Source organism: Heptranchias perlo, chromosome 24 (genome assembly GCF_035084215.1).
Source record: "Heptranchias perlo isolate sHepPer1 chromosome 24, sHepPer1.hap1, whole genome shotgun sequence".
In the NCBI taxonomy this organism is placed as follows: domain Eukaryota; kingdom Metazoa; phylum Chordata; class Chondrichthyes; order Hexanchiformes; family Hexanchidae; genus Heptranchias; species Heptranchias perlo.
In genome coordinates, this window is record NC_090348.1 from 7,117,527 (window position 1) to 7,140,166 (window position 22,640).

General features: G+C 44.3%; 2 protein-coding genes across 8 annotated transcripts in view; one reads left to right on the forward strand and one right to left on the reverse strand.

Annotated features, from left to right (window-relative positions):
• Nucleotides 1-11,456, forward strand: part of dnai7 (dynein axonemal intermediate chain 7) — a 58,410-nt gene extending 46,954 nt beyond the window's left edge. For both annotated transcript variants that reach the window (XM_068004691.1, XM_068004690.1), the window contains 3 exons: nt 7,185-7,343; nt 8,973-9,086; nt 11,066-11,456. In XM_068004691.1, the coding sequence (XP_067860792.1) occupies nt 7,185-7,343; nt 8,973-9,086; nt 11,066-11,353 (561 nt within the window). In that variant the 3' untranslated portion in view covers nt 11,354-11,456. The remainder of the gene's footprint in view (nt 1-7,184; nt 7,344-8,972; nt 9,087-11,065) is intronic.
• The window catches only part of lrmp (lymphoid-restricted membrane protein), a 140,131-nt gene continuing 128,835 nt past the window's right edge, over nt 11,345-22,640 (reverse strand). For 4 of the 6 annotated variants that reach the window (XM_068004689.1, XM_068004685.1, XM_068004684.1 and 1 more), the window contains 4 exons: nt 19,798-19,883; nt 15,534-15,644; nt 13,928-14,041; nt 11,345-12,067 (listed from right to left, as the gene is read on the reverse strand). In XM_068004689.1, the coding sequence (XP_067860790.1) occupies nt 11,824-12,067; nt 13,928-14,041; nt 15,534-15,644; nt 19,798-19,883 (555 nt within the window). In that variant the 3' untranslated portion in view covers nt 11,345-11,823. The remainder of the gene's footprint in view (nt 12,068-13,927; nt 14,042-15,533; nt 15,645-19,797; nt 19,884-22,640) is intronic. The other 2 variants (XM_068004687.1, XM_068004688.1) reach the window with 2 other exon arrangements.

A 22,640-nucleotide genomic window follows, 5' to 3' on the forward strand; every position in this document is an offset into this window, starting at 1 on the left:
AAGATGTACCAGTTGGAGTTGGGCATCTGGTATTTAACAATATTGGTGGAGAGGTCAGGTTTGGTTACATTGAGAGGGAGCAGTGTTGGGCTTTGGCCTTAGTGTTTGGCAGCATGGGTGGGCATCATTGTAGAGGCGGGGGGACCTGGGTTTTGGCAGAATTGTGGAGGGGGAACCTGAGGTTTGGTAGATTTAGATTGTGGCAAGTGGAGTTTGGCTTGTTGTGGATTCCTAGGGAACAATTTTAATGGTCGGCGCACATCAGGCAGTCGGTGGGCGGTGTGTCACCCACTCGCTGCGACTGCCATGAGGCTCAAGTCCATGCAAATGGGTCTCATTTGCATGGAAATTGATGTGCTACTCCACGGAGCCGGCCAGCAGTCAGAGCCAGAGCCTCCGGGGGGTGGGGTGGGGGGGTGGGGTTGCGGGTGGTGACCTTTGGGGGGCCTTGCACATGTCAGCCAGAGGTTTTTTTGTGGGTCCAGGCGGAACACTCCTGTTTCTCCTGGTCCCACAAGAATAAAAGTTACAAATATTTTTTGAGCAGTCTCCAGCGGTCCCTTTAAGGACGGCAGATTAGGCCGCTCAACGCCGCCACAAATGGACGGTGGCTCAGCGGTACACACTTCGCCCATTTGAACCTCAAAATTGGTAATCGGGGTCCCCCATATGTCATAGGACCCTGATTTGCATATTACAAATGGCCTCCCTCCTGAAGCCTCCTTTTCTCAGGACCCTACCCAAGATGGCAGTGGCCGGAGTGCCAGTGCTAATGGGGCAGCAATTATGCCAGTGCAATTTTCAGGCCACTAGGCCAGGCGGAGGCACTGATATCTGTTAGAAATAAGGAGCAGCATAGGTCTGATAGGACTGGCTGGGGGTGGAGAGTGTCCTAGGTCTGGCAGCACTGGTTTGTAACTAAGAGATCTCTGCAAACATTGAATGCAGTGTTTTGTAACTGGTTCCTGGACTTATGCCTCTGTATCTGTATCTCTTTGCAAATGTCTGTGTGTTTTTTTCTTGGTCTCTTAGCTGTCACTAATTACAATGTTTACATTTCCTAAGAACAAAACACAGTCGATAATCAGTCTTCTTTCCTGAATACTTTCAATATTCATTTTTTTTTGAGAGGTAGGATATATTGGCCTTGGAGGGGGTGCAGTGCAGATTCACCAGAATGATGCATGGGCTAAAAGGGTTACATTATGAGGACAGGTTGCATAGACTAGGCTTGTATTTCCTTGATTATAGAAGATTAAGGGGTGATCTAATTGAGGTGTTTAAGATGATTAAAAGAGTTTATAGGTTAGATAGAAATTATTTCCTCTGGTGGGGGGAGTCCAGAACAAGGGGGCGTAACCTTAAAATTAGAGCCGGGCAGTTCAGGGGTGATGTCAGGAAGCTCTTCTTCACACAAAGGGTAGTGGAAATCTGGAACTCTATCCCCCAAAAAGCTGTTGAGGCTGAGGGTCATTTGAAAATTTCAAAACTGAGATTGAAAAATTTTTGTTGGTTAAGGTTATTAAGGGATATGGAACCAAGGTGGGTCGATGGAGTTAAGATACAGATCAGCCATCTGAATGGCGGAACAGGCTCGACTCCTGCTCCTGTGAAAGAATTTAAATTAATATGTCTCTTGTCTAGTCTGAGCTTGATACATATCTGAAGTTCATAGAATGTGCAGAGTTTGAACACAGCAAAAGCTATAGCAGGTATTTAATCAGTACATTCTTTCATTTCTTATCTCTTTCACTCACGAACATCCCCCCCACACATCCACACTTTTTAAAGCACGGTCAACAGAAACCTTATCTGAATAAAGCTTTTCAAATGTACCCTTTCTTCAAACAACCAGAATGATATTGCGAGAGTCTGAAGAGCAGTATTGGGCCAGATTTTGCTGTAGCAGAGCATCTAACGGCATCTGCCATTAGTTAGACTTGCCCCGCACCCTTCAGCTCAAAATATTTTTGCCCACGAGGAAAACGGGGCATCCGGGACCTGAGTGAACAAGGCAACCAACTGGGTATCTCCTTAACCAATCAGATTGACAGATTGTGAAATTAACACCGCAAGCACTGAGAAGGAAGTGTAAATTGGAGTGGGTGAATTTAATGTCAAATCAGGTACAGAAAGAGAAATAAAGGGAGGGGAAGTAAGATTGGATTATAAGAGAGAGGACAAAGAGTCAGAAAGAAAAAGTAAAAAAAATGTTAAAATTTTAAATTTGACATTCTTAAAATCTCCAACACCAATTAATACCTAAAGGAATGAGACTCCACATTTGTAAGAGTTCATTTGCAGTGCCAGAAAGGTTGACTGGCAGTAATTAATACTTATCACATAGTTAAAAGGGTACTTAGACTGGAATGGACAAGGCTTAACTTTCTGTGGCGGGTTTAGTTTGTATCTGCTGCGCAAATACAGCAACTTCACGCCATTCAATGCGTTTCAATGGTGAATCAGACAGCGAGATGTCGTTTTCACAAAGCTAATGATGGAGCGGCACAACCCGGACAGCAGCTTTTGGATATTGACATTTAACCACGCATCTGTTCCTCGTCTGAAGTTGCTGGACCATTTACGCATAAATAGTGGCGAGCGCCAATAGCCTCACCGTTATTTTAACAGCAAAATCTGGCCCAATGTATCATTTGGGCCAACTAAATGGCACCGATGCATCCTAGGAAATTCTTCACACCGCACATGCTCAGACTGCAGGCTCTGCCCACAGCTAACAGTCACAAACGTCAAGTCCAAGACCAGGCTTCTGGGAGAGGCGGAGGTCTTCAAATAAAAACTTTAAAGAAGGCATTAAAAGGCACAAAGTACTAGTCATTGGGCAAACATAATCATGTAATTGTGAATGATTACTTTAAAAGAAATATTTGGTTTGAAATCGTATTTTAGATATTAGAAATTTTAGCTACTAAGAATGAAATGGCAGATAATTTTTTTTCAAAAAGCATTTTGAGTGTTTCAATTGATTTTAAAAAAATAATAGGTTCTCCTACGTACTCATTCAGGATTGACTGTTTTTGTAAGTCCTTAGTACATAGAATTACATAGAATTTACAGCACAGGAACAGGCCATTCAGCTCAACTGGTCTATGCCGGTGTTTATGCTCCACACGAGCCTCCTCCCACCCCTCTTCATCTAACCCTATCAGCATATCCTTCTACTCCTTTCTCCCTCATGTACTTATCTACCTTCCCCTTAAATGCATCTATGCTATTCGCCTCAGCTATTTCTTGTGGTAGCGAGATCCACAGTATTACCACTCTCTGGATGAAGAAGTTTCTCCTGAATTCCCTATTGGGTTGTTAGTGACTGTCTTATATTTATGACCCCTAGTTCTGGCCTCTCCTGCAAATGGAAACATCTTCTCTACATCTACCCTATCAAACCCTTTCATAATCTTAAAGACCTCTATCTGGTCCACTCCTTAGTCTTCTCTTTTCTGAGTGCTTGGTTTGCTTTTTGTAATGGCTTTATTAACCTGCATTGCTACTTTTAGTGATTTGTGTATCTAAAGTAGTTTCTCATTGATAGTTTTCTAGCTGCTTTCCTCACTTTTGATTTGTATATTCCCTACTCTCTGATTTACTGCAGCTTTGCTTTAAGCCAATCAACAAAGTGTGGCAGAAAAATTATTGCAGCAAAAATACTGATGGCAGGAGTGTGACTGAAAAATCATAACGCCAAGAATCAAGGCAAATGAAGTGCATGCTATATGCAAGACTTCTAGTAGTTATATAAAAGTAGTTGAGATATATTTTGATGTATTATTAGATGCGATTTCATGGGGCTTTATCAAGCTGAGAGAAGTGTTTGGGAATGGAATGCTTCCCATTTCATAATGGCGGTTGGGTTGTCAGTGAGGAGGTGATTGTTTTCTTGACAGGGCATAAAACAATTTCATTTCTTGAACAGGATGTGGAGTGCACCGATTGTAACTGGAATTCCTATTAACTGTAATAGGTTGCTATTAATTTTTGATTACTTTGTAAGGGGCTGTATGTTTGACCCCCATTAATATTACCATTCACACTTTGTACTTCATTATATATAACACCTGTTTCCAGAACCAACTGCCCTTTACCTATTAATATTTTGAATCTTTTCTAACATGTAAGGTATTTTTTCCCCTCAGTTTGATACAACGCAAATCCTTCCAGTTAGGTTTACATTATTAAAAGTTACCATAGGAGGGGCTTTTACAGAAATGAGATGTTATGAGTAAATTGTAGTGGTTTACCTCATCCTGAAAGTCCGATTGCATTTACATAACGCTGCTTTCTGTGAAAACAAATTCAGTAATCTAAATGGCACCCAGCTGGACATTTTACATTCTGTGATATGGCGTCTTCTCTAGTTTTAAGAAATGTACATTCTTTTTTGTAATGGGTACAAATCCTTCACACAATGGCCAGACCAACCCGCTGTTCTTGTATAACCTGCTTTTAACCGGGATGATTTATCCTTCATTTTTTCTCCACTTCTCCTGTGGGGAAATGTCTAACCTCTTCTTAGAACTTTCACGTTTCTCCTCCACCCTTTCCTTACCCCAGATAACAATCTTGCTGCACTGAGAAACGCAGCCACCAACAGTCATCTGACTACTTTAAGGCTTAACTACTCAATTCTGCTTTGTTCAAATGAAGTACGTAGTAAAATGGAATGAAAAAATATTTAATATTTTAACAACTTTCTGTACACAGAAACACATCTCAGCCCTGTGACATAGGAGCAGTTTATTGTATACATTCTAACGTCTGTAACTCAATTGTAATGGTATATTTTTGGATCCATAAACCAGCTAATAGTGCATGTTTAACAATGCACATTCCATACCTTGCACTGTAACATGTCAAATTTCACACTGTATAAACGGCAGCTTACTGACATTACATTTTCCATCCAGAGTGGAGTCTAGTTACGTTCATTTTATCTTTTATTGAAACACTGGCAGCAGGCTTCTGTAGACAAGGAAATAAACACTGATGATGAATTTTGAAGAACTTTTTGATATACTAAAAATAGTAGTCAACACACCCACACACACCACACATTGTTAATAGATGCAAAAGAGGCTTAAAATACAAGATGATAAAAAGGAAAAAAATTGAAGCATAGCAGTTAGCATCTGTGGAGATAAAAAGAAAAAAAAGAATAACTTGCATTTATATAGCGCCTGTCACGATCGCAGGACGTCCCGAAGCTCTTTACAGCTTAAAGTACTTTTGAAGTGTAGCCACTGTTGTAATGTAGGAAACGCGGCAGCCAAATAGCAATGTGATAATGACCAAATAATCTATTTTTTAATGATGTTGTTGACGGATAAATATTGGCCCAGGACACCGGAGAGAACTTGCCTGCTCTTCTTCGAAATAGCGCCATGGGATCAGACACTCAATGAAGGGAATTTTAATTCTCCCTGCCCGGCAGAAATCGGGCGGCGGGGTGGCAGCTAAAATGGAGCGGGAGACTTACTCACTGGTCACCCGCCCCGATCCTGCCAATTTTAAATTGCAGGCGCCACTCACAGCAGCCCAATGTCAGTGGCGCCCTTGTTTAAATATGCAGATCATGTTCCAATGATGTTACCGGGGCCTGACTGCAATTTTAACGCTAGGCCTGCGCGGAAAAACCCTGGGGGCTTCCCCGCCAGGCCAGACCTGTCAGGAAATGGATCCTGGGCCGGAAGGGACCCAGTGAGGTAAGTTATTTTAAATCTCCTCTGAGTCCCACAAGGAAACCTCGGGCCTTTCCCTGCTCCAGGCTTCCCTCCCCAAATGTCCGAACGGCATCCCAAACACTCACCCCAGTGCCGGGGACCATTCATTTGGTTCCCCAGCAGCGGTCTCCTGCCGCCCGAAAGAAGAGTAAGGAAATCTTGCTACAATTGTACAGGGCTTTGGTGAGACCTCACCTGGAGTACTGTGTACAGTTTTGGTCTCCTTATCTAAGGAAGGATATACTTGTCTTGGAGGTGGTGGAACCAAGGTTCACTAGATTGATTCCTGGGATGAGAGGGTTGCCCTATGGGGAGAGATTGAGTAGAATGGGCCTATACTCTCTGGAGTTTAGAAGAATGAGAGGTGGTCTCATTGAAACATATACGATTCTGAGGGGGCTTGACAGGGTAGATACTGAGAGGTTGTTTCCCCTGGCTGGAGAGTCTAGAACTAGGGGGCATAATCTCAGGATAAGGGGTCGGCCCTTTAAGACTGAGATGATGAGGAATTTCTTCACTCAGAGGGTTGTGAATTTTTGGAATTCTCCACCCCAGAGGGTGTGGATGCTGAGTCGTTGAGTATATTCAAGGCTGAGATCGATAGATTTTTGGAGTGTAAGGGAATCAAGGGATATGGTGATAGGGCGGGAAAGTGGAGTTGATGCCAAAGATCAGCCATGATGTTATTGAATGGCGGAGCAGGCTTGAGGGGACGTATGGCCGACTCCTGCTCCTATTTCTTATATTCTTACGAAATCCCGCACCCGCCTGCCAGTCATGTAGCTCTTCCTGCCGGGCTCAGGCGGGAGACTGACTCCGATCATACAGCAGAGGGAGTTAAAATCTCCCAGGCCTCACACTGCCGAGGGCCAGACGGCTTTCTGTCCACCTCGGCCCCCCGGTCTCACCGATCCCGCTCATCCTTAAAACCGCCCGCACTGTTTTAGGCTCAGTCTCCTTCTTCAGAACTGAAAAATAAAAAGATGAACAAGCATAGTCAGAGAATCAGAAAAAAAGGAGGAAAACGATAAACAGACAGACAGACAATCAAACGCAGATGGGATGCATGAATGGCTAAGGCAGTGGGAAGCCCAAGGGAAAAGACGAGAAAAAGGCAGAAATGGAGAACTGGTGGAGCAGAATTGAAATTGGAACAAGAAGATGCTGCCAAAATAGAACGGGTCCTGAAACGTTACCTCTTGTTTCTCTCTCCACGGATGCTGCCTGACCTGCTGAGTGATTCAGCATTTTCTGTTTTTATTCCAAAGACACGTGTCCTTGTCTTGGGTCACCTGGATGTGTGTTGTGGACCTACCACCCTGCCTGGCTGGCTCAACGTGTTCCAAGCGCTGTGTGGAAAAGCACATGGGCGGTACGCACACAAACTGGCTTAATGACCGTGCCTAGTTAGTGCTTCAATCTGGTATTTTTTTTTAAAATCCACAGGACCTGTGCCAACTTTGTCCCGTTGCCTTGAAGGATAATCTCTCTCACATAAGGGGCAGGTGGATGACTGCTTCCTCTTTAATCATTTCGATGATAAATGCAGGGCTGAACATTTTCCCAGGAGCCGAATCAGAGAAATACGTTAAGATAAATGCAAAGGTGAGCAGCCATTTTTTTTTCATAACTCTCTGCTGTTGTGGTCAGTCAGTTAATGAAATTGTGATTGAATTCAGCTGTAATTGTTAGTGCCTACTGAAATACCCTCTGCATCTACTTTGAAGATCAGGAGGAACAGTAAGTTTACAAATAATGGGGGGAGCCCACAACTCACCAGAGCTGGAGGGAGGTACTGCATTCTAAGTATCACATCATTGTTGGCCAAATGCAAAAATGCAGCCCCTGCTAGGGGGAGGGGTTACTTTCTGTTCAAAGTACATTACGAGACTGTGGCCGGGAAATTGGACCTGCGCTCAAAACTGGTGGCAAGTCAGCAAAGCAGTTGCTTCATGCTTCAGTGCCCAATTAAAACTTGGTTTCAGGCCTCATTTGCATTCATCAGGTGAGGCTTGGATGGCGATGGCAGTTCCTGCAGCAGCTCGCTGTTTGGGGTCTGGTGGGGAGGTGAAACGGAGGAAGGCAGGCCACGGCCGGCAGTGGCTGGCACATCCGCTCCTCCTGGCTCCACAGAAATGTAACTATGTATGAAGGAGTTCTCTGGCCCTGTTTTGAGCAGGCTCCAGCGGCCTCTTTAAGGACCGCTGGTTATACACTCAAGACCTGGAACAACTGGGCATGGCACAAGCTCTGCCCATTTGTAGACAAACTTCAATCGGGGTCCTGCAGTCGGCGTTACCACCTTGATTGCAAATGCAGGGCACCTAATGCCTCTTTTATAGGTGGGTATACTGCACAGCTAGAAGGCCCAGTTTGGCAGCCAGCAAACATCTGGGGGAGATTGGGTACCGTAGATCGCGACCTGAAATTTGTCCCCTATCCAAAAAATGGGCAAAGCGGTGTTGAATTTCTCCCCCTATCTAAAGAAAATGGCATTGAAATATCCCATTCACTAAATTGGTTTGAAGGAATACTCCAAGGAACCCACACACTGGTACCTGGCACTCGACCACTGGTGACAGCTTCCATTCCTTAGCCCTGCTCTCTCCATAAACCACTCTCCCTCGCTTCCTTTCTCCCTGTCTCAAAGCCTTCCCTGTTTGACCCTGATTTTCACCACTTCTATCTCCCCTACCCCGTCCCCATGCCACGCTTATTCCATGTTACTCCCCTCATGTGCCTTGGGATGTTTTCTAAGGTGTATGAATGCAAGATTGTTGTCTAATAATGGGCTCTAGTGAGGGCATAAAAGTGGAGGAGCTCACAGCATAAAGTGGGCAAATCTTTGTAGATGAAGATATTGCAATCTATACATTAAGGGAATAAGGAGCCTTTGTAGATTGGTAAGGATTTAGAGTGATGGGCAACTGAGCAAAATACAGGAAGGTGTGGTTAGTGGGATTTTGGACAAGTTGGAAGGCAGACTACAAGAAATCAAGTTGGCAGTGGCAGAAGCTGCAGTAGGAGTGAGAAAGGGCAGAAGTAGGCGATGTTGGAGGTGGAAGTCAGTGGTCTTGGCTAGGATATGGGATTTGAAGGTCAGTTCCAGGTCATGCAGGACGCTGGGGTTACTGACTGTTTGCTCATCACCAATAATTCCTTTATTACTTCAAGTAACAGGTGATAGTCTGCGGTGGGGTTTGATCAATCTGAAAATGTGTTTTTGTACCACAGGACAAGCAGCTAGAGTTGGAAACGTATACACAGATGGCCCTTGTGGCCTCTGCGATGGCTTTTAGATGGAGTAAATGGAACTTATACTCTGAGCAGGAAGAAATACTTCTTCAGGTAATACAACAACTTGCATTTATATAGTGCCTTTAACATAGTAAACTGTCGCAAGCCGCTTCACACAACCATGACCAGACAAAGATAGACACCGAGCCAAAGAAGGAGACATTAGGAGAGGTGATCATTAAAATGCATTTTAAAAAAATGACAATAATCATTTACTGTTCTCCCACCATTACATCGTCCAAAACTAGTTTTAATAGAATATTTAACACTATTGCATTTTGACACTGGTGTATTGTAATTCCAATGTGTTTGTGCTTTTTACGAGTCGCAAAGGCCCGGATTTTAACCCCCTCGCCCAGCGAGACTAGCGTGTGGGCGGGGTTAGGATCAGGTCGATTCCATTGACCAGCCCGAGGTCGCTCTGTTCCTGCCTGGCGCCATTCCATCTACACCGACAATTAAGTCGGCCGAGGTCCCCGCTACAGGCAGGCGGGGGCCTACTTTACACTCAAAGGTCGCGACCTAATGATTGGCACCGCGACGTGATCTTAACATCGTGTCGGGTTGGGGGGGGGGCGGGCGGGTGGAGTCCCGCACTGTGTGGAACCTGACGGGGGCACCGACTGCCCAGAAAAGGCCACGGTAAGATCTAAAAATCATGACTTGAGAGACGTTCTTGTGGGCCAGAAGGAGCAGGATTGCTCCCCTGCAGAGAGTCCTTGGGCCACCCCAGCATGCTGGCATCGGCTACCAAAACCCTGGCCCAGTGCTGAGGTTATGCCGAGGACCATTCTTTGGGATCCCCGGCATCCTGAGGGTCCCAGCCTGATTTCCTGCTTGCCGGCCTTGACACCAGTCCTGCAATATTTCATAGAATCATAGAATCATACAAGTTTACAACATGGAAACAGGCCCTTCGGCCCAACATGTCCATGTCGCCCAGTTTATACCACTAAGCTAGTCCCAGTTGCCTGCACTTGGCCCATATCCCTCTATACCCATCTTACCCATGTAACTGTCCAAATGCTTTTTAAAAGACAAAATTGTACCCGCCTCTACTACTGCCTCTGGCAGCTCGTTCCAGACACTCACCACCCTTTGAGTGAAAAAATTGCCCCTCTGGACCCTTTTGTATCTCTCCCCTCTCACCTTAAATCTATGCCCCCTCATTATAGACTCCCCTACCTTTGGGAAAAGATTTTGACTATCTACCTTATCTATGCCCCTCATTATTTTATAGACGTCTATAAGATCACCCCTTAACCTCCTACTCTCCAGGGAAAAAAGTCTCAGTCTATCCAACCATCAATTCCCGGTAGCATCCTAGTAAATCTTTTCTGCACTCTTTCTAGTTTAATGATATCCTTTCTATAATAGGGTGACCAGAACTGTACACAGTATTTCAAGTGTGGCCTTACTAATGTCTTGTACAACTTCAACAAGACATCCCAACTCCTGTATTCTGACCAATGAAACAAAGCATGCTGAATGCCTTCTTCACCACCTGTGACTCCACTTTCAAGGAGCTATGAACCTGTACTCCTAGATCTCTTTGTTCTATAACTTTCCCCAACGCCCTACCATTAAATGAAGCCCAGGAGTTAAAATGGCCCAGGCCTCTCGCTGAGATCCCTGTGGGGGTTTCCTCCATGCCCACACCCACGCCCCAGTAAGAAGAGGCCAATAGATCAGTATAATAAATGAGGGAGATAGTGGCATACTATTAACCATTACTCTTCAATATTCAAATCTGCCATTTTTCATAGGGAGGATATCTAATTTAGCATTTATTAGATGTAATAGAATTTTATGCAGTGAAATATAGTTTGGCATTTTAGATTGGCTTTCAGTAATTTAAACTGGCGGAGGAGGATAGAAACAAGAGTGTCAGCAAGCCCTTCGTTTGAACTTAAATGCGCACAAGTTCCTGATGGGTCATTTGAATGGATGTATGTAACCTGCGCAGGGAAAACTGATGCTACACAGTGACTTTACAAAGCAGTGGCTGCATTTCTTCTGTTAAACCACAGGCCTGTGAAAATCTCAGCGGAGAGATGGTATCAGAAGACGACTGGTCTCTTTACATGTTACGACCAGAGAGGTCACACCAGCTCAAGATAAAGGAATCCAGTGAAGATCTATCAAACGAAATTGCTGAAAATACTGACTTTTACTCCAACTTGTACCACATGATGAAGGCCGCAGCCAGTGATACGGCAAAGGAGAGAATTCTAAACACTGACCACCTCTTTTTCACTTCTATGCATGAATTGCTGGAGGCCACAAAGTTGTTCTCACACACAGTGCAGGTCAAGTGAAGACTTTATTGAGCACTATTTCCACAGGAACATCTGAATTGATTAGGTTTACAGACAAATTTTCATTTCGTTGCTTCACACGTTCAAATTTGCCCATTAAAAATTCACAGCAATTGGGGACTTCACGTGAAGAATGCCCAAAATATTTTACCTGTTTTAGTGACTAAATTTGCCTTTAACAGGCAAAATATTAGAGTTGAACAGCTATTGTAAAAAAAAAATCCATTTTGCATCATAAAAAAAATACAAGACTTTCTATATGTAGAAACAATCCAGCAATACATAAAAGAAAATGAGTGTTTTGTCCAATATTTAATGCTTTTTTGTGTGACATGATTTGTCATGGCTAAAATCTTAAACAATGTATTTTTAATAAAAACAAGCTACTGGCCTATTGAGCCATTCTCAGCAGAGTCAACAGGGTTCTGAGAGTTGCAACGCAACACATACTTGTATGGGACATGGATCAGTTATACAGGGGGCTGCCCATTGTGTCGAAGTCCTGTGTAAGGCCACAGAAATTGCTGTATAGCTTTCCAAGCGTCCCCTGTGCCCACAGCAGCAGCATCGACGGACGTGTGAAAAGACCAGCCGATGAAAAAACTGCCCAAAACGCTCAGCGAGAAAATGAGTATGACCGGCAGCCAGGGTCCTCGGTCACTTTTGGAAAAAGTATCCCACAATTCGGCTAGATGGGGCGATATCCCCCTGTAACTGGGGGAAAGTAAAAGATCGAAAGGTCAAGCTGTACATCTCACACACACTCCTCCATCACGTACAAACTCGAACCAAACCCAAAATGGAGGAAAGATTAAGATAAACAGAAGATGCTGGTAAAACACATCAGGTCTGTCAGAAGAAAAGGAGAGTTGACACTTTAGGTGGACAACTTTCATTGGAACTCCTGGGTTCTAAGGAGTGGCCGCCATCCAAAATATGAAATCATGTCTTCCCTTCACCGAAGCTGACAGACCTGTTGTGTGTTTCCAGCATTTTCTTTATCTCCATCCCCCTCCACGGGAACACAGATATTATCATCAATATCAAAACCCATCACAACCATTAGTTTAACATGAAGGTGGTCTAAAGGGGGAGACAGCACGTTGAGGTTCAGAAGGAGCAGGATGAAAAGTGAAGGGTGGAGTACAAATGTTCTTAGAATCACTACTACAGTTTTGAAATAAAACTGTGCCACTCTTTCTCCATCTCTCCCACCGTCAAATTATTCATGTCAACCCATCAGAAATGGGTTGCTGGTATTTGGGAATTGGCAGTGCAAACACCCCAATATAAAGGGAGCTTTTATATTGCTGTTTGTCCACTGGCTCCCACAACAACAACAACTTGCATTTATATAGTGCTTTTAACGTAGTAAAACCCCCCAAGGTGCTTCACAGGAGCCTAATTAGAAAAAAATTGACACTGAGGCACATAAGGAGATTTTTGGACAAATGACCAAAAGCTTGGTCAAAGAAGTAGGTTTTAAAGAGCAACTTAAAACGGAGTAGAGAGATGTAGAGAGGTTTTGGGAGGGAATTCCAGAGCTTAGGGCCTAGGCAGCTGAAAGCACAGCCGCCAATGGTGGGGTGATGGAAATCAGGGCCACATGTCTAGGCAAACCTACCAGACGTTTTAGACCCGCATTGAGAAAGACTAGTTCTTCCTGGGGCCAGAAAACGCAGCAGCGTACTGCAGTGATTATGTCGTGCCATTGCATCACAAGGCCATCATGCATGCAGCCTCCATTATCTTCATGGTGAGCTCATGATATTACATCATTACCCTACACATGCACGCTGCCCAAAACATCACACCCAGACCTTGCACAAGCAGAACGTCAGGCTCCAGTGTACCCAATTCACAGGAAGAACAAATGCATGTTAAAAACCACATGCGAGAGCAGCAGTCCAGTTAGCTAGCTCTCTCAACCTCTTAGCTGCAATGTAAAAGGAACTGAAAAGGGAAATTGCTTTACAAGGTAGCGAAGCATTTAGCAGTAAGATTTTTAAATTCAAGGCTGCAGGTTATAAATTCATACTGCAATTCTTTCAAGCGAGAGCTCGACCGGTTTCTGGCTGGAGCAGAGATCACTTCGTACAAAAGGTAGGTGCTGCATGACATTAATTAGGGCCAGACTGGTCTCTTGGACTAGTTTTGATTGCTTAAGGGGGGTGGGGGGGTCAGAGAGAAATTTTCCAGATTTTTTGCCCCCTAATTGGCTTAGGTTTTTATCCTCTCCCGGGAGATCACATGGCTTCCAGATGGGGTGGGGAGTGTCCATATCGTGATGCACAAGGTATCACAGTTTGTGTGGGACAGGTTAGATGGACTAGTGGGTCTTTTCCCGTCTGTCATTGTTTGTATGATAAAAGGAAAATTCCCAATCTATGCAGCTTACTAAACCTCAGTATGTTCTTCAGATTTATTATTGTCCAATTATTGTACAGCCACTAGTTGTGACCACGCCACATTCACTGAACTAAATACAAGACATTTGCCTTTTACTTGCCATAAACAGTTTGCTGGACTGTTATCAAAAGTCACGAGTTTTGGTACGGTTAACAATATACTTACACAGCACATGGTTCATCATTTGGATAGTTATTTTCTGGTTCTGTTAAGAGTGCGGTCTCCGTTGTCTCTGTTTTTTCTTCCTCCTCTTGTACTTCCAATCCTTGAGTAATGCTGCTGTGTGACAACAATGTGCACAGAACAGAAGCAGATGATTTCATTTTAGCTTTTTAAGATTCCTTACTCAGAATAAGCAGCACACTGAATTTGTCAGATAAGTTGTCAACAAAGTACTTTGGTGTTTGATTTGCTTAGTACAAGTGTAAATGCAAGCTAAATTTTATTTGACTTAATATGCAACTATTTTCAATTAGATTAGAGGGTAACTTGCATTTATAGATCACCTTTAATATAGAAAAACCATCCCAAAGCACTTCAGGGAAGAAAGCGAACAAAGACTTTGAGGCACAGTTAGGAGAGGTGACTGGAAGCTTGGTCGGAAAGATGGATTTTAAGACGACTTTTAAAGGAGGACACGGGGAGAAGGGTGGAGGGGCTCCAGCGAGTCGGGCTAAGGTGAGTAAAGGCTAACGCCAGTTGTGTGATGATGGGCTGGGGGAAGGGGGAGGTGCACAGACAGTCAGAGGACCCAAGAGGAAATGGGACTGGAGAAGGTAGCAGAGGTATAGGAAGGGACAAGACCATGGAGGGATTTGTGGGTAAAGGTGAGAATTTTAAATTTGATGCACTGGGGGTTAGGGAGCCAATGTAAGTCAGAGGGTGGGATGTTGGGAGAGTGGTGTTTAGTGCATGACAGGATGGAATGGCAGAGTTTTTGGAACAGTTGGAGTTTATGGAGGGGGAGACTGGAGAGGAGGGCATTGGTGAATCTAGAAGTGACAAAGGTGTGGATAAGTGTTTTGACAGCAGTGGGGGTGAGATTGAGTGAGTTGTAAAAGTGAGACAACTTAGTGATGGACAGGACATGGGGTTGGAGCTCAACTCTGGGTGGAACAGGACACCAAGATTGCTGGCACAAGGGAGGGGGTAGACTTAGTGGTAAGAAAAGAAAGGCTTGCATTTATATAGCGCCTTTCACGACCCTAGCACATCCCGAAGTGCTCGACAGCCCATGAACTACATCTGAAGTATAGTCACTGTTGTAATGTAGGAAACGCGGCAGCTGATTTGCGCTCAGCAAGGTCCCATAAGCAGCAATGATAATGACCAGATCATCTGTTTTAGTGACGTTGATTGATATTGGCCAGGACATCGGGGAGAACTCCCCTGCTCTTCTTCGAAATAGTGCCGTGGGGTCTTTCACGTCCACCTGAGAAGGCAGATGGGGCCTCGGTTTAACGTCTCAGTCGGAAGACAGCATCTCCGACAGTGTAGCACTCCCTCAGTGCTGCACTGGAGTGTCAGCCTGGATTTTGTGCTCAAGTCTTTGGAGTGGGGCTTGAACCCATGACCTTCTGACTCAGAGGTGAGAGTGCTACCACTGAGCCAAGGCTGAGACATAGGGGGGGAACAACAGCCTCTGCCTTCCCAGTGCTCAACTGGAGGAAATTCTAACCCATCCACCATCTAAAATAATTCTTTAATAAGGAAGATTTCTACCTGCAAATTTTACATGGAGAGACAGCTGAATTGAGAGTTAGGGGCTCACCCTTTATTCACCAGTCGATTGTCATTGTTTCCCCAGGAATAGGTGCTGATAAATCGATGCAGTGATGGCCGGGATGTAGAAGGATCATTTTCTTTTGGTCCTAAAAATTTCCTAAAGTAGGCAAAAAAAATGCAACGGATTACAAAAAAATCGTCAAACTTTAAATAAGTGGCGGTTCTAATTCTGTTGTGTTTCTCAATCAAACTTCAAAAGTCAACAGATTTTCAACCTGTTCAGTTTTAGAAAGATAGTACCAAATTTCCTTATTTATTTGGCAGTGCAATTTACAGAATCGTGAAATACAAATTTAAAAAAATAAAACTAACTGCACGAAGATGCACATCAGCAGCTCTAAAGTTTTGATGCAGCTGAACATTGTTAGACTGGTTTTGAAGAGATCTTAAGGTAAGCCACTCCCTCATGGGTATAGCAATTTACCATTTTGGAATGCACTTGCTTTTACTAATAGGGGTAGATTTTAAACTTTCACTGCTGGGCATTAAACTGCCAGTAGCGGATCGGCTGCCCACATACACCCCCCTGCCAAATTTTCCTTTCCGTGGAAGTCAGTTTTTCGCCCACGGGTGAAAGTTAAAATCTACCTCTAAGTAAAGTAAGTTATTCTAACCTTGTACAGGTCTTTGATGGAGGCCATAATTGGAATAATTGCGTGTGGTTTTGATCACCTATTCAATGGGTGACTGTTATCTTCCCTGTTAACCAGCTAATCTATATTGAGTGCACTACACAAATTAAAAATCAGATGTGGAGCAACAGAACACATGACTTATTAACATAATGTGGAGATGCCGGTGATGGACTGGGGTGGACAAATGTAAGGAATCTTACAACACCAGGTTATAGTCCAACAGTTTTATTTGAAAATCACAAGCTTTCGGAGGCTTCCTCCTTCATCAGGTGAGTGCGGGATTCCATGAAAGGGTACCGCATATATAGTCAGAGAACAATGCCTGGTGATTACAGATAATCTTTCCAACTGCCCGTTATCAAGGCAATCAAAGGAGTTGAAGAGTGTTCAGAGAGACATTACATACCAGACTACTGAATATATAAACGGTCAGAACCCAAAGACAGAGAGATAGAAAAACATCCGAAAGGAAGAGAAAGAGAGAGAATGACCAGTTGTATTAAAAACAGATAACTTTTTTTTTCGCTGGTGGGGTTACGTGTAGTGTGACATGAACCCAAGATCCCGGTTGAGGCCGTCCTCATGGGTGAGGAACTTGGCTATCAATTTCTGCTCGACAATTTTGTGTTGTCGTGTGTCTCGAAGGCCGCCTTGGAGAACGCTTACCCGAAGATCGGTGGCTGAATGTCCTTGACTGCTGAAGTGTTCCCCGACTGGGAGGGAACCCTCCTGTCTGGCGATTGTTGCGCGGTGTCCGTTCATCCGTTGTCGCAGCGTCTGCATGGTCTCGCCAATGTACCATGCTCCGGGGCATCCTTTCCTGCAACGTATGAGGTAGACAACGTTGGCCGAGTCACAGGAGTATGAACCATGTACCTGGTGGGTGGTGTCCTCTCGTGTGATGGTGGTATCTGTGTCGATGATCTGGCATGTTTTGCAGAGGTTGCCGTGGCAGGGTTGTGTGGTGTCGTGGACGCTGTTCTCCTGAAAGCTGGGTAATTTGCTGCGAATGATGGAGAGTAGTGGAGGTGTGGGGATGGCCTTAGCGAGGTGTTCGTCGTCATCGATGACATGTTGAAGGCTGCGGAGAACATGGTGTAGTTTCTCCGCTCCGGGGAAGTACTGGACGACGAAGGGTACTCTGTTGGTTGCGTCCCGTGTTTGTCTTCTGAGGAGGTCGATGCGATTTTTCGCTGTGGCCCGTTGGAACTGTCGATCGACAAGTCGAGAGTCATATCCCGTTCTTACGAGTGCGTCTTTCAGCGTTTGGAGGTTTCCATCGCGTTCCTCCTCATCTGAGCAGACCCTGTGTATTCGCAGGGCCTGTCCATAGGGGATGGCCTCTTTGACGTGGTTAGGATGGAAGCTGGAAAAGTGGAGCATCGTGAGGTTGTCCGTGGGCTTGCGGTAGAGTGAGGTGCTGAGGTGCCCGTCTTTGATGGAGATTCGTGTGTCCAAGAAAGAAACCGATTCTGAGGAGTAGTCCATGGTGAGTTTGATGGTGGGAGATCATCGACACAGATACCACCATCACACGAGAGGACACCACCCACCAGGTACATGGTTCATACTCCTGTGACTCGGCCAATGTTGTCTACCTCATACGTTGCAGGAAAGGATGCCCCGGAGCACGGTACATTGGCGAGACCATGCAGACGCTGCGACAACGGATGAACGGACACCGCGCAACAATCGCCAGACAGGAGGGTTCCCTCCCAGTCGCGAAAAACTTCAGTAGTCAAGGACATTCAGCCACCGATCTTCGGGTAAGCGTTCTCCAAGGCGGCCTTCGAGACACACGACAACGCAAAATCGTCGAGCAGAAATTGATAACCAAGTTCCGCACCCATGAGGACGGCCTCAACCGGGATCTTGGGTTCATGTCATGCTACACGTAACCCCACCAGCGAAAAAAAAGTTATCTGTTTTTAATACAACTGGTCATTCTCTCTCTCTCTTCCTTTAGGATGTTTCTCTCTCTCTCCGTCTTTGGGTTCTGACCGTTGTATATTCAGTAGTCTGGTATGTAATGTCTCTCTGTCTGAACACTAATCAACTCCTTTGATTGCCTTGATAACGGGCAGTTGGAAAGATTATCTGTAATCACCAGGCATTGTTCTCTGACTATATATGCGGTACTCTTTCATGGAATCCCACACTCACCTGACGAAGGAGGAAGCCTCCGAAAGCTTGTGATTTTCAAATAAAACTGTTGGACTATAACCTGGTGTTGTAAGATTCCTTACACTTGTTAACATAAGCAGCTACTTCATTTTCTCCCATTTCCACGGCACTAGTGCAAGTGGCCTTCCCAACACCAGTACCAGCTCAGGTGACATTGAGTCAGTCAGTGGGAGGTCCAAATTGAGCAAGGCAAGTTACAAGAGGCTACCAGTTACCAAGTAATGCTTTGTCAGAATAAAGCCATTATTTTTCTGTTCCGATAGCCCTAAACTAGAACAGCATAGGAACAGGCCATTTGGCCCAACTGGTCTATGTTGGTGTTTATGCTCCGCACAAGCCTCCTTCCACTCCTTTTACTTCATCTAACCCCATCAACATATTCTTCTATTCCTTTCTTTAGCTTTTTGTGTTTATCTAGCTTTCCCTTAAATGCATCTATGCTATTCTCCTCAACAGCTTCTTGTGGTTGCGAGTTCCACATCCTAACCACTCTCTGGATAAAGAAGTTAAACTGAGTTAGCAATAAGAGTAATAACATCCCATTTAATCTGAGCAAGCTAGCTGGGCAGTCTGAGCATTGCAAATAACAGGTACAAAATTGTCTAAAGAAGAGTTCTTGCTTAAACCGCTCAGCTTTGGAGGGATAATGCAATTCGAAAGGATGTATTCTCTAGAGTTTCGAAGGTTAAGGGGTGAACTGATCGAAGTTTACAAGATATTAAGGGGAACAGATAGGGTGGATAGAGAGAAACTATTTCCGCTGGTTGGGGATTCTAGGAGTAGGGGGCACAGTCTAAAAATTAGAGCCAGACCTTTCAGGAGCGAGATTAGAAAACATTTCTACACACAAAGGGTGGTAGAAGTTTGGAACTCTCTTCTGCAAACAGCAATTGATACTAGCTCAATTGCTAAATTTAAATCTGAGATAGATAACTATTTGGCAACCAAAGGTATTAAGGGATATGGGCCAAAGGCGGGTATATGGAGTTAGATCACAGATTAGCCATGATCTTCTCAAATAGCGGAGCAGGCACGAGGCGCTGAACGGCCTACTCCTGTTCCTATGTTCCTATGATGTCACGAAGGCAGCTCATAGTTGTTCATGTGAGTTATGATCTGGAATGCACTGCCTGAAAGGGCGGTGGAAGCAGATTCAACAATAACTTTCAAAAGGGAATTGGATAAATACCTGTAAAGGATAAATTTGCAGGGCTACATGTAAAGAGCAGAGGGTGGGTGGGGGGGGGGGGGGGGCGGGAGGGTCAGTGGGACTAAATGGATAGCTCTTTCAAAGATCCAGCACAGGCATGGTGGGCCAAATGGCCTCCCCTCTGTGCTGTAAGATTATATGATTCTATGCTGCCATAATTAGCACAATGACTACAGCACCACACCCGAGGCCAGTATACCTGTACAAGATGGATGACCTACCAGCTGCTTATCTTTCTCGTAAACTTGCTCCGCAACTTGTCCTGATCTCCTTCGGATCGTCTTCTTCCTTCTTCCATCTCCTTCTGCTTCAAATAATTGTAAATCAAATGCACTTTTTTCAACTTCAGAATTTAACAAGCTTCACCGTCAATTTAAAGAACCACCCAATTTAGGGAGGCACGGTAAGCTGCTTCATCACGCAGCAGGGCCCCTCCCCCCCCCCCCCCCCAATTCAACTCGGTGATCCGCCAAAGACTGAATCTCCGTGGGCCGTGCCACCAGTTAGTTACTGAGCAGAGGCGAAACTTAAAATAGTGACTTGTTTCTTCAGGGGCTGTTAATATTTAGAAATTCCCCTGCAAGATTTTCATTCAATACTTAAGTAAACGATCTCACAAGCATACATTTTTTTAAAAAATCACTCCGTATAGAGGCGTTGCTGGCAAGGCCATTTCATTGCCCATCCCTAGTTGCCCTTGGAGAAGGTGGTAGCAAATTGATTGAACTGAGTTGCTCGCTTGGCCACTTCAGAAGGTCATTAAGAGTCAACCTGTGGGACTGGAGTATAGGCCAGATCAGGTAAGGACTGCCAGGTTTCTTCCCCTAGAGGGCATTAGTGGACCAGTTGGGTTTTTACGACAATGCAACAGCTTCACGGTCACTTTACTGACACCAGTATTTTTATTTCCAGATTTATTTATTTTACCATGAATTCAAATTCTCAAACAAAAATTTGAACTCGTGTTCGCTGGATCATTAGTGCAGGCCTCTTGATTACTAGTCCAGTAACATAATGATTACATTACTGTACCCATATATACATAGTAAACAGAGTGATAGAGATAAGTCCAAATTTAGATTAGAAACAGCAGTCTGGGCCAAGAGATGAACAATGTAGATCCCTCTCAGCTCCAGATCTAGATTCCGTCCATCAGTGTTCATAAAATTAAAGATGAATTTCTAAGAAAAACTATGATCCTGCAAAAAAGAAGAACCTCCAAATTTAGGGCACTATTGAACTTAGGCTCTTTTGGCAGTCGTTTCTACAATACCCAACGATGGCTACAGGTTGACAGGAAAAGATAATGCAATAGAAGTGTACAGCTTTCGTGTAAGTGATAATAAGGGGCAATAAGCAACTGGCAAACAATCTCAAATACTTTTGGTACGCGGGTTTTCAATTGTGAAATGCTTTCAGTTGGAATTAGCTTAGATTTGGGACGTATTGCAGAACTACGCAACTGGAAAAGTTACAATCAACTTCAAGGGTATTCCAAAAAAGGGAGACAAACTTTTTCAGATTTGGGTTAAAAATGTGCTTGATTGTTGATTCTGTTCCAACCAGATAGATGCACAGGTACAAAGTGTTCAGTTTTGGCGTTAAGAAACCATGCTCCTAGATTTCTCTTCCCTATCTGTCCAAAACGTTAAGTAAATGCAGCATCGGGAAGATCCCATGTCTAACCTCTAGTCTGTGGTGAGCACTCAGTCAGGCAGTGTGGGGTCACTAATATTGGCCTCAGCAACCTTAGGCTTGGGAGGAAATAAAACGAGATATGATTCCTGCTCTTAGTTACCATACTCCAGTGGAAAATGCGCATGTGTGGACTTTGGGCAAGGTCAGGATTGGAGCAGTGAAATGCCACGCAGAAGAAGTGAAGTTGTGACTGTGGGATTTGTGGGCTGGTTTTAGGCTGGAAAGCGAAACGGTTACATTCTCATATCAGAGGATAGTAATTAATGGAAGCAGCTCTGCATGGCTTCCTCTCCCATTTGGGACCATTGCTCTTCACCTCTACCAGTGATTTGGATGAAAGCGTCAAGGGGAATAATTCTCAAGTTTGCTGATGACAAAAATGTGTGGAGTTAGGAATATAGCTAAAATAGATAGAGCACGGGCTAATCCAGCTGCATTGGAGGAATGGGCCAGTGCGTGGCAGAGGCTCTTCAAGGTGGATAAATACAGTGTGATGCTTTGGAGTCTGGACAATTCCAGGCATGTGTATGCAGGGTTACCTACATAAGGTTGTAGAGCAGGAGAGGGATCAGATTGTAATGGTGCATGAAGCACTGAAGGTCCACAACCAGTGTTGTGAGGCTGTATGGAGAACCAATATGATGTTAAGGTGTATAGTTAGGATAATTCAAATATAAAGCAATAAATATGAAACTGAGCTTATAAAAAGCCATGGTATGGCCACATCTAGAATATTGTATGTGTTTTTTGTCCCCCTCACATGGCGGTGGGATATAAAACATCCTGGAGAAGGCCCAAAGGAGAGCAACCAGAATGATACCAAGTTCTAGGGCTCTTCGCTATCAGGATAGGCTCAGGGGCTTTTTTCATTTGAGAACTGTAGACTTTAAGATGATACCGTTGAGGTTTTGATTCAGTTTGGGTGGAGAGGTTACTTGAGCTAGATAGGGACAGGAGATCTAGGAGGCATCAGCATAAAATATGAAAACATAAGAGTCAGGATAGACGCCAGGAAGTATTTCTTTTCACTGAGAGTCATCGACATCTGGAACAGATTATCAAGACATGCAGCAAGTATGGGATCACTGCAGTCCTTCAGTAGTGAGTTGGACAAGTTCCTGAGTGTTCAGGTCATCTCAAGAGATAGAAGGTAGCCAAGGGATAGCTGTAATTATTGATATCAACTACTGACATCTCCTGGAACTTGATGACCTTCAGGGTCAGAGACAAACTTCCCAGAGTTTTCTTTTCCCTAAATTGATCCAAGGATTTTTTTGTCTGTCTCAGGAATTTGTATTACTGGGGAGGGGTGGGGGCAGATAGGCTTGATGGACCAGTTGGTTTTTTCCTGTCCTTGGTGTGCGTT